At 38.0% G+C, this 15,006-nt stretch overlaps 1 protein-coding gene across 1 annotated transcript in view; it reads right to left on the bottom strand.

Annotated features, from left to right (window-relative positions):
* Window positions 1–15,006, bottom strand: part of LOC119727739 (exosome complex exonuclease RRP44-like) — a 50,492-nt gene that overhangs the window by 27,469 nt on the left and 8,017 nt on the right. The window contains exons 11-19 of the mRNA XM_038199776.1: window positions 14,034–14,150; window positions 12,826–12,927; window positions 12,093–12,242; window positions 11,133–11,260; window positions 10,201–10,287; window positions 9,664–9,820; window positions 8,585–8,805; window positions 7,347–7,437; window positions 7,104–7,181 (exon numbers count right to left, since the gene is read on the bottom strand). Coding sequence (XP_038055704.1) covers window positions 7,104–7,181; window positions 7,347–7,437; window positions 8,585–8,805; window positions 9,664–9,820; window positions 10,201–10,287; window positions 11,133–11,260; window positions 12,093–12,242; window positions 12,826–12,927; window positions 14,034–14,150 — 1,131 coding nt within the window. The remainder of the gene's footprint in view (window positions 1–7,103; window positions 7,182–7,346; window positions 7,438–8,584; window positions 8,806–9,663; window positions 9,821–10,200; window positions 10,288–11,132; window positions 11,261–12,092; window positions 12,243–12,825; window positions 12,928–14,033; window positions 14,151–15,006) is intronic.

Raw genomic sequence — 15,006 nt, 5'->3', positions numbered from 1 at the left:
GCTTGGACCCTACCAATAACATAAGGAATGTTTAAAGAACAATATGCCACACCCACGCTGTAATATAATGTACTCACTATCAGTATCGGTTGCTGAGTAAACAGAGGCTTGGTGTCAAGCTCCATAAATTCCACTGACAGTTCTCATGTATTTACTGCTCTAACAATATGCTGTCAAGTTTTGAGCGCGTTAAAACAACAAAACAACCAAAGCGTGCTGACTGGCAAATCATATTGAGGGAATATACATCATTGGCTTTTGCTGTAATTTTCAGAAATGAACTATTTGAGGGGTTAGTATAATAGATCAAATATTGTTACACTGACATGTTTGAAGTTTTGTGTTCGAAAATGCTGGAAAAACCAAGAAAAACAAAAATGTTCAAGTAGTCTGGTTCCTTGACTCCACTAAAGATAAAATGGATCAATTTATAGATGCCGGAAAATTGTAAGGTAAGGGAACCAGTCTAGCTGGCCTGCACCCGTTCATGAACATGTAACCAATAGCAAACAAAATTTGGACTGAAAAAAGTATAAAGTTGGAGCAGAAGTTGAAAAATAGTTAGGTTTTTCCAACGGAAAAACTTAGTAGTTTTATTTTTCTATGTTTGCAAATGTTGTATATTCCCTTTAATGACGCGAAGGTTAAAAAGCAACTGTTGAATGTTTTCAATACTTTATTTCCATTTGTCAATACACTGTTCGTGGCCTAGGTTAGGAACAATGAATCACAAGGCTGTGGTCTTAATTGCTTAACATGCCTGAAAAATTCTAGGTTTTTTTTCTGCTCTTTGCCTTTCTCGTAAACAATTTGAAAATCCCTAAACAGCAACTAATATTCTACTGTCAACATATGCTGCAAGAGTATAGTTAAACCAACCCGTTACAGAGTCTATAGTGAATTTTTATGATTTTACGACGCTGGCAACGATTTTATGACGGAAAAATAAACATTGACATTTAACCATAAGTACAATTTTGCATTGGACTTGCACCTTGAATAGCTATCAGTTTTATCTGCCCGAGCTCTGTTTATTGGAGCCTGGGTCTATGTGTAAATATAAAAAATATCAGACAAAGCTACAACTGTAGTACTAGTATCTTGGCAATGGCCTCAAGGTTTGGTGTCCAGGCAAAGCCTTGGGAAAAAAAGTGACTTCAGGTTTCAGAAATCAACAACCTATAACTTCATCTTGGATACAAAAATGAACAGTGGGTTGAGCCAACAGGAAAAGTGTTCACTTGGCAATGTTGTGTGGGCGTGATGAGGTCATATTGTAATTGTTTATTTGTCCCTATGACTTGAGGTTATTCCCAGGGGCACTAAATAATGAATAGAAGTCAACATATATCAGGCCACTTTGGAATCGGCTGGTATATATTTGAAATACTCACCATTGGAATAGTTGACATATGTGCCCCTTGTATTATTGTAATTGTTCATTTGTCTGTATGGCTTGATGTTATTCCCAGGGGCACTAAATAATAGTAAACATATATCAGGCCACTTTGGAATCGGCCTGTACATATTTGAAATATTCACCATTGAAATAGTTCACCTATGTGCCCTTGCATTATTGTAATTGTTCATTTGTCTGTATGGCTTGAGGTCATTCCCAGGGGTAGAATAAAATAAATAGAGGTCTACATATACTTTAGCACCAGCTGCTATGACATATTGGAGATCACCATCAATGCCCTTGTATTAATGATGGTGCTAGAAAAATCCCATAGAATAAAAAAAAAATCTGTGTGGTGCATATTCATATTGTCAATTGTTTTATCATGAAAACATGTTTGTCAAGCCACCACACAAAGTGTGGTGTTTCAAGGGATTTACTCACTACCGCTTTGTATGATATTCATGTCTGGTAATTCACAGAATCGGTTTCAAAATCATTAAACTGGGCTTGATTCTGTATGAACTATGAACAAAAAAATAGTTTATACATTAAAACCCTAACTCCCCAGCCTAATTTACTAGGAACCATACCCATTCAGGCAAATTCCAACACCCACATGGGAAATTGTACACACACACTGTTGACTTAGTTTCTGGAGGTATGCCAACCCCAGTGTAAAAGACCATCTGTTTAGGGGTACTGCACCTATCCCAACAGATTTAAACACAAACCTGCTGTTGAACTTTGATGGGTTGTGCACAAGTATAGATATTGTAGCAGGTTGAAATTCTGCATAACTTGGGTTGCACTGAACATATGCAACTAGCCAAACATGTATACTATGTACATTGCAGGTTAACTGAGAAAACCTCCATTAGGTAACCCTCCCAGCTTTGCTTCTTCCACAGAATTGTGATAATTGTACCATGGCTGTACATGTACATACTGTACAAGTACCACAGTGTCTTGTGTGAGCACAACCACACCCCTGTACATGTACATTCCTGCCGATGAAATCTCAAACAGAAATCCTATACCCATCTCCTTTCCCACTTCCCTGTTTGTTGCATGAAAAACCACCTTTCTAAAGATGAATGGGACCCTACTTGGAAACGGTCGCACTTAAGACCTCCATTTGGAATGACAATAAAGTTGAATTTATTTCCCAGGAAAAAAGTGTCCTTGAGATAATGTTGCACACCCTTCATACATGTTGATGTAATGTCTTTATGCACACCTATTGAAATATAAGTGATCCTTGAGTACATTTATAAGCATTTAACCATCTTTGAAATGTTAGAATCATTCCACTAGAAAAGGTACATGTCAATGCACGATCCAAAATTGAAATTTTCCTTCCTCCATGGGCTCTTGTTGTGAAGGCCTTATCAAAACCTGTCCTTTAAACTTTACGCTAGGTTAAATTTGCTTAAGAGTCAAAGTTCGTTTTGAACAATGCATACTTCCTCGATGAGCTAGCCTTCCACCACTGGTTCAATAAGCTACCAAGGCTGCAACCAGGCACCAGGAAGTAATAAGAGCAAAAAATACTGCCGGAACTACTTGATCACTCTTTCAACCAATCAAAACTGGCCAAGTATGGGTGTGTTCAGCAGGTCAGATTTTTTTGGTCCCTCAGAGTGTTGGTGACTTGGGGCACTATTTTTTAATTAAATTGTTGAAAAAAAGGCTTCCAAGAATACAAGAACACGGCATGGGAATTTGAAAGTGATACATAATTATGCTAATTTATGCAAGTTCTATAACAAAGTTAAATGGATTAAACTGAAACAGTTTCAGGGATTACTTTTTTTTAAAGAGAACTTGGCCTTCATGCAACTTTTTATGAAAACAGTGACATTAACATATTGCCGGAACTACTTTAAATCACCAACTCTATGACATCATGCATTTTTTTTGGGTCTATAAGTCGTGTCGGAATTACTCGACTATGGCTGCAGGTAACACACGGGTCTATGGGAAAGGCTGCAGCCGCTTCCATAGGCGCGTGTGTAATCTCCAGCCGCAGCCAAATAAGTCAGACGCGGCTTTTAAGTACCTTGTACTGCACTAGGAAATCAAGGCTATCTGAAGGCAAGATTTGTTGCATATTTTTCCAGGAAAAAAACCTTGAAAATGTTAAAATAAAAGTTAACAAGGGGAAATATAATCCTTATTTAATTTATAACTTCAAGGCAATAATATTTTTAAATTGGCACAGACGTGTCTTTTAATGAAATTGGAGTATAGCAGCTTGAATAAAGTGGAATAAAAAATGATGTTTAAAAAAAAAAAAAAATTCTTCAAAATTTATGTATGACATGCAAGAACTAAAGGTACACAACTATGACTTCACCGGTAAAGCATGCATCATGTAAATACTATATGCATCTAGGTAGATTCGATTACATTGCACTCTGGAATCAAATTAACTATGCAATGTTATCCGCAGCAGGAATAAGTTTACATCGGATAGAAGATTTTTCCCCGAGGCTTTTTACACTTTTCCTCTTCTAAGAAGATAATGAAATTTACATCTTATTTACGTGTACTTGAGTTGCAGAATTGCCAACCTTTCATGTGTACAGTATTTGTGAAGTTTTTTTTAATGTAATCCAGATATTTAGCAGGAGTATCGTCACTAAATAAACTTTTTTTTCTCCAGAAATTCTTTTCGGTAGCTTGAATTTGTTTATTTTGATTATCATTAAATACATCAGTTTATTATATTTTTTTGTAGTTATTCATTCAAATGTACTTCCTAATTTTTTACTTGTTTGGTAATCAATTTTGCCTTTGATAAAGATTCTGTTACGATCAAAAGATTAGTCCATCTATTTTTTATTAGTAAAATATTTCATGTAATTTCAAAATTAAAACAGCTCAGGCATTTATTTTTTATTTTATTCTTTTTTTTTGGGGGGGGGGGGGGAAGTTGCATCGCTATGTGAGATGACTCATGAGTTACAAATCTTGGAACCTCAAGCTTATAGGTCCAAGTACATGTATCTTTCAACGGTTTTTACTATTGGTGCAGTGTGCCCTGTCAAACCAGAGAGCAAACCAGAGAACGAACCGCAGAGCAGACTCCCCAGTGTCTAATTACCTGGACCATGGGGAGACGCCATATGTCACTTAGATCTCGGACAGATACAAATATGCATGTGTGTGGATACAACAACGTTCGCTACACTGTGAGTCACCTGATTAGTTTGTCAGAAGTTAACGAGCATAGACAGTGGACTGGCCATGAAGCGACAATTGCAGAAAATTGAATCGTTTGCTGATTAGAATAATGCATTGGGCAGCAAAGAGAAATGTCAATTATTTTATTTTTTTTCACTTCAATAGATTTTTTTTTCTGTTTTGGGCATAAAACAGCCAAGTTCTGGGAAGTCACTCAAATAATAGGGACAAATCCAAGCTTTACAATTCCCTGCAGTGTTTTTCAATTTGTAATGGCATAAAAGAAAACTTGGGTTTAAAAAAAAAAGGGGGAAATCTGCTGATCCGAGGAAAAGTTGCATGCCTGAATTAATGTTGCACACCCCATGTGCTTCACAAAATATGATTTGTTTTCTCACAACAAACTTTCAATTGGTACGTTTTATTTTCACCTAATGAAATTTCAGTTTGCAAGTTTCGTTTTCATTTAACAAACTTTCAATACTTTCAATGTTCTGTTTTAACTTAAAAAAATGATATATTCCGATGCATACATTTGAAAAATGACTTTCATTTGCGCACAAATTAACCCACACTGCGAGAGCCGAAATATCATCTGGCAGCTAATAATTTGAAAATTGTGAAGAAATAATTTCAATTTTTAACAACTAAAAGTTGGTGGATTTTTTTCGTTCAATATCTCATTCAAAGGTGAATAACTTTTATATTGCTAGGCAAACCAGCAATATGAAAAAAAAACTAATAAATTTTTCGAGGTGAAAAATAGATTCATATTTTTCAAGGTGAAATTCCAAATGGCCCACATTGTTTTAGAGAATTCAGGAAGTGACGGAGTATATTCCAAGGATGACAAATATTGACCACAAATATTAACACAATGGTGTGACTCATGTACTGGTATTGACAAATGAACACATAAAGGACAGTCCTTATCAGAAGATATATCCTGAGAACAAACAGGCCTTGGTTGCTGTTTTGTGTATTTTTTTCTGAGTATTAGTGTTATCAGGAGGGTTTGCTTACATTGTAAGTACAAGGTGATTTGACTGATAAAATGAAGGGAATAAATAAACTACAGAACCACAGGATGTTAGTGGCATTGAAAGAGAAAATGAAACATAAAGAAGTCTGCACAGTAACAAAACTTGTAGATAACGTGTATCAAATTTTGGAAACAAAGTAGTTCCGTGAACACATGATTGGCTTATTAAGCAACATACTGCTATCAGGAGTCTCAACTTTGGAGAAATCTGAATTGTTGGAAAACCCCTCATTGTTGCAATTTGTTTCCCTTTAATGAGGCAATCTCTTTGAATATCTATCATTATGAAGATAAAAAAAAGGTCATTTTACAAATTTTTCCCCATCCCTGTTACATCTGAAATCTATGATTTTATAATTCTGATGCACTTCTTAAAATGCAGTCGTCCTCTGAGTGTGATTATGAATAGCAAACTACCTACCCAAGTAACAAAAATTGTCTGAAGTCATTCTTAACCCAAACCCCTTGAGTGATTTACTAGGAACCTTCCTCACTCTCGCAAATTCCAACACCATACGGTAAACTCAACACCCAAACTGTTGGACTCTGATTATGGTGGTATGCCTAACCCCATGTAAAGCATAATCAGTTTACTAGTGCAGTACTCATCCTAACAGATTCCAACAAACCCTGGTGTTGGAGTTTGACTGGATGGGGATTGTTAGTGTTAATGATTCTTAAATGGCAAATTACAATTTACTTAGGTAACAGGGACAGGAAAAAAATGTCACACTTTGGACTCTACATTTATAGAAAGACCCAAATGCATTAACAATAATCGTTCAACTAATGGCACTTATGACGGAATTATCACTCCATGAGGTACTCAGAAAAACTGGGGTAATGGCCTTTACTGCACTGTGCCATCGAGATAATGCACCTTATCATGCTGATAAACTATTAGCAAGACTGACAGCGCCCATTTCATTCTTAAAGCCTTTCCACCGTGATGCTCAACTCAAAATCTGCTCACCGCAAGTCTGCAATATGTTGAACTCCAGATGAGTTGAATTACAGTTTAAGTAGATAAACTTTTGTATTCATACCTAAATTTTGATGTAAATTAACCTTCCCAAAGTTATTTCAACTCAGTTTGTGTTCACACTACAGTCTTCTACCCGGGTTAAATTTATTCAACAAAAGACCCTTGATATTTACTTTGTCCATAGTGAACAAAATTAAAGAGCAATTTTTATCTCTGACGGAGATGATGGTTTTCCTGTGAGAGTGTTATAATTTTCGTTATGAACATGAAGTAATGTGCGTGTTCTACATAACCCCCGAGGACCGACACACAAAGGGAGAACGACAGATCCTTTTAGTCCTCGGGAGTTGGGTCTTTTTTTGGAAACGGTCCTCTGTAGTAAGTTTGTGTGCTTAGTCTATGGGAGAGTGTTACATTACAGGGACAAAGGGAAACACAAAGCATTGTCCTCACGAGTGTAGAAAACAAGAGTGTCTGAGGTATCTTACCTGTGTGTGGAGAGCTACGGAGGCCCGGCCGGCGTATTGTGCCATGCGGTGACGGATATTCATGTGATTGCACATTGTCTGGGTGAACAAAATAAAACAGTCATGAACTAATCGTCGTTACTCGCAGCAGAAGCTGAATTGCGAAGGATTCAGCTACAACGTAGTCAAGCCAAAGGTATGTTAAGGTGCTAGTGTCAAAGGTTATGGACTTAAGGTAAAGGAGTTTAGGAGTTGAAGGCTTACCTGTACGTTCTGTTTATCCAATAGTGATGGGTAGGACTGGTCTGCATGGATGGCTACAGCCAAAGCTCGATGAACCAAGATATCGGAGTATCTACACAGATAGAGAGAATGAAAAATTCAGTTGTCAACTTTGGTCTTCTGTGTTAGTGATTCAATACCATTAATTACAATTATATGTCGGCGAAGGGCAAAACTAATATTGGTTTACATCACCCCGACGCAAAATTCCATCAACATGAACAGTGATTGCGGTACCCGCTGCTACATGTACATCAGATTCCAACCAGCCAACCAATCCCGCAAGCTCGGTGGTTGAGTGGTAAGACTGCACTAGAAAGCAGGAGGTCGTGGGTTCGAGTCTAACCCGAGTGATTTTTTTCCAACTTTCACTCATGAGGTAACACACTGAGTATACAGTGTTTATACGTCAGTGGAGGGCAAAACCTAATTGAATTAATAACAATGTTATGATTATGGAAGGCTAAATTCTGAACTAAGGAAAAGTGAGTATTTTCAGTAAACCAATCTTCAATTTGAAAACCCTGGTAAATTAGCAGTGTTGTAGTAAAGGTACGATAAACCACTTGTGCATCACAAGCCTAGACACAAGTCCATCACAAGTCAATTCCCGAGCCTAGTCACATATCATCACAAGTCAATTCATAAATCTAGTAATAAGCAAAGCAAGAGTCAATTCACAAGTCTAGAACAAGCAACACAATAACAAAATGCCTTTGTCACAGTCATTTGAAAAACTTGTTAGTTGACTTAGAACTAGATGACTTGCAATGGACTTGTGATGGACTTGTGATGGACTTGTGATGGACTTGTGGTGGACTTGTGGTGGACTTGTGATGGACTTGTGGCGGACATGTGATGGACTTGCAATGGACTTGTGATGGACTTGTGACTGGACTTGTGATGGACTTGTGATGGACTTGTGACTGGACTTGTGATGGACTTGTGATGGACTTGTGGCGGACATGTGATGGACTTGCAATGGACTTGTGATGGACTTGTGACTGGACTTGTGATGGACTTGTGATGGACTTGTGGCGGACATGTGATGGACTTGCAATGGACTTGTGATGGACTTGTGACTGGACTTGTGACGGACTTGTGATGGACTTGTGATGGACTTGTGATGGACTTGTGGTGGACTTGTGATGACCTGTAATCCATTACAAGTACCTCTGCTGCAACACTGTTAACTGGAAGAGGCAAAACCAGTTTCTTACCTTCTAATTGGCGAGGTGAAGTGCGTATAGATGGGCGCAGCCAACCCGTAATGGAAGAAATCCTCGAAGGGGAGGGTACCACTGCTGAAGTACAGTGCCTGGGTCATACAGCGCGTGGTCATCATTCGGAGGAGATTGTTGAAGAATGGTTCGTCTGGTATGACCGCCTTGTCTAGGGACTGGGCCAGGGCATGGCCGCTGTCTACTTCAAGCTCCACGCCCTGCAATGATTAAATTATTTTGAAAGATTTTGACAAACCTCACATTTCTATTTTTTTGCTTCTATAGCGCTCTCTCCCTGATAAAATTAAAGATTAAAACTTTCAACATGGCAGATCCGATGATACATCAATCTAATGACCATAATTAGGTCAATAGCTCAGGGTAAAAAGTGCATTCATTTCCCTACTGCACAGGGGGAGTCCAAAAAAGCGAAACCCAAATGTCGGGACTATTATTTGAGTGAAGTTCTGCATCTAGCACTTTCAAAATCTAGGATATGAAAGCCCAATTCATAATCTTTCTTTTAGTGTAAGAATCATTCAAATCACTCATATACTTTTCAAGTTATGGAATTTTAAACACAACCACCGTTTTAAAGTTCTGTCCACGGATCACAAGAAGGCAAGTGTTCTTTCAGCAAAACAAAAACAGTTCACATAGGGATGCTTGTGAATTGTTTTTATTTTGCTGAAAGAACCGCACCTTTTTTGTGCTCCGTGGACAGAACTTTAAAACGGTGGTTTTGTTTATAAAATTCTGTAACTTGAAAAGTACATAAGTGATTTGAATGATTCTTGTACTAAAAGAAAGCTTATGAATTGGGCTTTCATATCCTAGATTTTGAAAGTGCTACATGCAGAACTTCACTAAAACAATAATCCCGACATTTGGGTTTCGCTTTTTTTGACTCACCCTGTACTGCAAAATGGCACTTGCTGACTTAAGCTCATTTTGTGGTAACAGATTACATATGTTGAGAAAAAATCATGGAGGTACCAGTCGCTGGCAATACGTTCAGATGGACATTTTGCCCGGTAATCTGTTTTTCGCTAAACAAATTTTTTACAAGTGCTTACCTTTGCAAGAGCTGCTTTGATGACGGGTTCATAGCTAGATGGGGAGGGCGTGGGGTGGCGTCGCAGCGTGGCACATTGGGGGAACTCCTCATGAATCTTCTTGGCTACCGAGATGTTGGCCAGCAACATGAACTCTTCTACCATGGAGTTGGTCTCTCTGAAACAGAATAAAAAACAGTTCACAATAAATGTAAGAAAAAAGCTGTTGTAAACTGCTTATCAAGAGAAGTATGTAAATCTTAAATGTCACCTGGCTGGCATTTCGATCGCAAAATGCCTTTGACAAAGATTCTGCTATGATCAAAATGTCAGGCCTCAATTTTTTTACTGAATTTGAAAATTGACTTGATTTACACAGAAGAAACCCCCCCATAAAAAAAACAATACAGAATATATTTCATTGACTCAATGAGAGTCACAAATAAAACAACACAGAATTATTGAAGTAAACTGAAGTGAAGTCAACAAATTTTGTATAAGCTCTATATATTTTTTTTTGCAACGATCTTGTCATGATCTAGGGAACAACAAGCTTACCTCATCTCCTTCTGCTGTACTTCGATGGGGTCGTGCGTTTCGCTGTCCATGCTGAAGCGAATCTCTGGCGATGCTAGAACAAGTGCCCTGGGGAAAAAAGACAGGAAATGTACAAAAAAACTTTTAACTTACGATAACTTATAATGCAATCTGCTTTGAAATGCACAAATTATTTAGCAAAATGCACAAACCAATCCTTTGCTGGACAAATAGATTTGTTTAACACCTTTAACGGTAGAGTACATCATTTGTACATTGTTTTCGTTGAAGCAACAAAAGTGCTCAAAATCTAAAGAAGGGTGTTTAACAACTAACCTGATAAACTTTTAGCTCAGTGAATGCTGTATATTCCGAGAGAACAACATTCAGGGATCTCGATTTCAATTCAAAAGTTGCTGAGTCATGTTTTGAATTTCGCCCGAAATCAGCGTCTGAGATGCATTCTCATTCAGCCGATTGCAGCTATGCGATGTCACGCGCTGAACCGACAAATTATAGCAACCGCGCGCATGTGCGTCATGTCAATGCTTGCGCGCACCCATTCACGTCTTCGCCAAATTAAAACAGAAAGTTCCAAAAATGCGTCTTTCACAGGGTGTTTAGTGCCATTACTAACTTTAAATCAAGTATGCTTTTCAACAATAATTTGGTCAGTTACTTTTTGGATAGCTGCAAATGATCTACTCTTACCTTTAAGCTGCAAGTGATTTCAGTTAAAAACAGGTACACACGCATACATTAGTGCACACTTAAAAAAAATCTGACAGAGATCAAGAAAATAGTTGCAAGCTCAGTCGTTAAAATTTTGATCAGATATTGAAATTAGAAATAACAGGAAAACACTGACATTGCAAGGAAAACTTGAAGTCTTCCAAATCTACTCATGATTATTCTTATATCAAACAGTGGTTATGGGTAAAACATTTCCATACCCGTTGTCCAAGCGCTTCTGTTTGAGTATCTTGGCCAGTCGGTTCAGTCCTCTCAAACCCAGGGTGACGTTGTCATTCATGGACTTGTCGTCAATCCTCAACTGTGCTTCCTCATAGGTAAATGCTGCCTGTAACGTCACAACCCAATTTTAAATGTTTCTCTAAAATGGTGATAAAAATGTACTCTTTCAGTTTTGTGGCTCACAACGATTAAAAAAGAAAGACAATGGTGTTTGACTTTTGATTGCATTTTAAAATATTTAAGGATTATGACCAAACCATCGCACTTTCAACGGAAACCTATGCTTTTGCGTCAAGAAAAAATGAAAATGCATTTTCAGAGTTTTCTCAAAAAGTATATCTACTGAACTTAAACTTTGACAGGTTAGATTTATAAAAACCTGCTTTTAATTTATTGTATTGTTATTTGTAGATAAACTTGCGTCGGGGTGATGTAAATCAATATTAGGTTTTGCCCTTCACCGACGTATAAACACTGTATACTCAGTGTGTTACCTCCCGAGTGAAAGTTGGAAAAATCACTCGGGTGGGACTGGAACCCACAACCTCCTGCTTTCTAGTGCAGACGTCTTACCACACAACCACCGAGCTTGTGGGATCGGTTGGCTCGTTCAAATCCGACGTACATGTAGCATCGTGTACCGCAATTAAACTATTCATATAACATGAATTTGCGTAGGGGGGACGTAAATCAATATTAGGTTTATGCCTATCACAGACGTATAACACTTTATACTCAGTGTGCTCAGTTATTGTATTGTTGTTCCTAAGCTAATGAGTGTTGTTATTTAAGCGACGAAATCTCTTTTTTTGGCAAATGATGACCATTACCAAGTTTACAGTTGCAGCATGTAACAACTCTCTTTTGTGCCTTTGTCAGGTTCTGAAAAGAACTGGAGAAACCATGCAAATATTCAAATATTATCTTCCTTTACTTACCCTTGAGCATATGATACTCTTGGTGAACCTAGTGCTGACTATCTCGGCTTTGTGAGTCACCTCCCAGATGCAGGTGAAGGCAAATCGCTCCTCGTTACCCCGCAGTGAGCAGAGATTGGAGCTCAGCAACTCCGGCACCATGTCAATCCTCTGGGTACAAGAACGATAGTCACAACCTTAGTCCCTGAGATGCACTTTTAATCCTACACCGGTTTGCATGACCAACTTAGTAAGGCAAATGGCAAATGATTAACAAACACAACTAAATTTACTAAGGCCCAACAAAAAAAAGTCTCCGGTTTCTGGTATGTGCGCGCGTCGCCGTAGCCATGCGCGTCGGCAAAATGAAAAAGTTTTTTTTTCAATGAAAGATGATGTCTCAAAACCGCCAAACTCACTGGTTTGACTGGAATCCTGCTGCTGCACAATTTTAACGTGTTTTTAGATTGGGTTATGATCGAGAACAAGCTTTATGTGGCCTCTCTGGACTCCCATATATTTGCACTAAGTTTAGTCGGGCACCATTTGCAGTCATCAGCCGACATTTGAAGCAAAAAAATCAGGTAAAAAAAAAAAAAGCCGCGTCGCCGCACCGCTTTTTGGGCAAGCTCCATACCAAAAACCAGATACTTTTTTTTTTTAGCCTAATGCACAACTGCTGAAGATTTTCAAAAGCATTTATTTCATTAAAATACTTTGTCTGAGTTGAATTTGTTTTTTTAAGTTTTCTTACTTTATCCACAAGATACACTGTTGTACCTCTGTTGAAGGCTTCATCATCTAAGGCATTGCCAGGCCGAATGAAATGGGTCACATCAGCTATGTGCACGCCAACCTGAAATATAAAAGTAAACAGGTCGTATAACTGGGTTTTAAAACCCTGTATTTACGGAATCAACAGTACTTTCTAGAGTTGTTATCAAATCATTCAAAAGTCAATCATTAGTCGGTCACAGGTTAATCGTAAGTCACTCACAAGTCATTTATAAGTCACTCATGATGCACTTATGAGTCAACAACAAATCAATCATAGGTCACGCACAAGTTAATTAAAAGTTAATTTTAAGTCACTCACAAGTCAATCGTAAGTCACTTACAAGTCCATCATGAGTAACAAGTCAATCATAAGTCAGTCGCAAGTCACTCATAAATCACTAACGTCACTCATAAGTCACTCACAAGTCAATTATAAGTCAGTTATGTGCCAGTAACAAGTCAATCATAAGTCACTCATAAGTCAATCACATGAATCACAAGTCAATTACAAGTCAATCACAAGTCAGACACAAGTTAATCACAAGTCAATCATAAGTCACTCCCAAGTCACTCAGAATTCCCTCACAAGTCACTTACAAGTCAATCACAAGTCAGACACAAGTCAATCACAAGTCAATCACAAGTCAATCACAAGTCAATCACAAGTCAATCACAAGTCAATCACAAGTCAATCACAAACGAGACACAAGTCAATCACAAGTCAATCACAAGTCAGACACAAGTCAATCACAAACGAGACACAAGTCAATCACAAGTCAATCACAAGTCAGACACATGTCAATCACAAGTCAATTACAAGTCAATCACAAGTCAGACACAAGTCAATCACAAGTCAATCACAAGTCAATCACAAGTCAGACACAAGTCAGTCACAAGTCAATCACATGTCAATCACAAGTGCATCACAAGTCAATCACAAGTCAGACACAAGTCACTCACGATTCAATCACAAGTCAGACACAAGTCAATCACAAGTCAGACACAAGCCAATCAAAAGTCAATCACAAGTCAATCACAAGCCAGACACAAGTCATTCACAAGTCAGGCACAAGTCAGTCACAAGTCGATCACAAGCCAGTCACAAGTCAATCACAAGTCAGTCACAAGCCAGTCACAAGTCAATTGCAAGGTCACAAGTAGCAGGTGTATCTGCAGGATCCTCACCTCTAGGTTTCCATTGTCAAGTTCTCTACAGTGCAACGCATCGTCGATGTCTGTACATCCAGGCGGATCCACACTGCAGATATCCAGATGACGCAGGTCTTCCCGAACCTTCACATCCTTCAAGGCACAAAGAATTCTTTTAGTTGAAATAATGTGAAAAGCACTACTATATCAAAACTCAAAGCTTTACTGCAAAGCTTCTGAAGGGTCAAATGTAGCAAATTTTGGGTACGGTGGACGGTGAGGTACAGGGAGTGTCCAATTACTTTCTGTGATTTTATGATTCTTAGTCTGCGACTTTGTAAAATAAACTTAAGGATGCGTCTGAATTACTTGGCTATGGCTTAGAGGTACACACGTGCTTATGGTAGCGGCTACAGCCACTTCCCATAGACGCGCATGTTACTGAAGCCATAGCCAAGTCCATAGCTGCCAACATTTCAAAATCCCAATTAGTAATAAACCCGCGCGGTCATTTTCAACTGCTCGTTTTATCAAAAGCTTTACCAACATCGAGTACAGGTACATGGTTTACATGTACACATACATGTGCATACCCTTCTTGTTGTGAATAATAATGTACTGTAGGCCAAAAGATAATTTAAAAAAAAAAAAAAAAAATTAAAATTATTATTTTTTTTTTAATTAATTTTGTTTAAATGTCTGTATTTGTTTGTTGAAGTCAAATAAATAATAACATCAATAAAATGTGCGCATATTTTTTGGGAGATGCATGCTATTGATGTTAAGTTTCGAGTTCGTATCATGTTTTACACACAATGATCAATGGCCACCGTATGCAATAGAAATATCCCGCCAACATACCTTGCAAACGCATGCTGATTTATCTTTTCTGTCTGTTGTGACAAACTCAAACTCTATTACCAATTATTCCAACCATACTCTTATTAAATTCCATGATTAAAATCTCGCACTGATGGGTCTGATCCCAGCAATAAGCAACTAAATGTGC

This window comes from Patiria miniata, unplaced genomic scaffold (assembly GCF_015706575.1).
Source record: "Patiria miniata isolate m_02_andy unplaced genomic scaffold, ASM1570657v1 HiC_scaffold_20, whole genome shotgun sequence".
NCBI classification, from domain to species: Eukaryota; Metazoa; Echinodermata; class Asteroidea; order Valvatida; family Asterinidae; genus Patiria; species Patiria miniata.
Note: the sequence above shows the minus strand (reverse complement) of the source record. Positions and strands in the feature narration are given on the sequence as shown.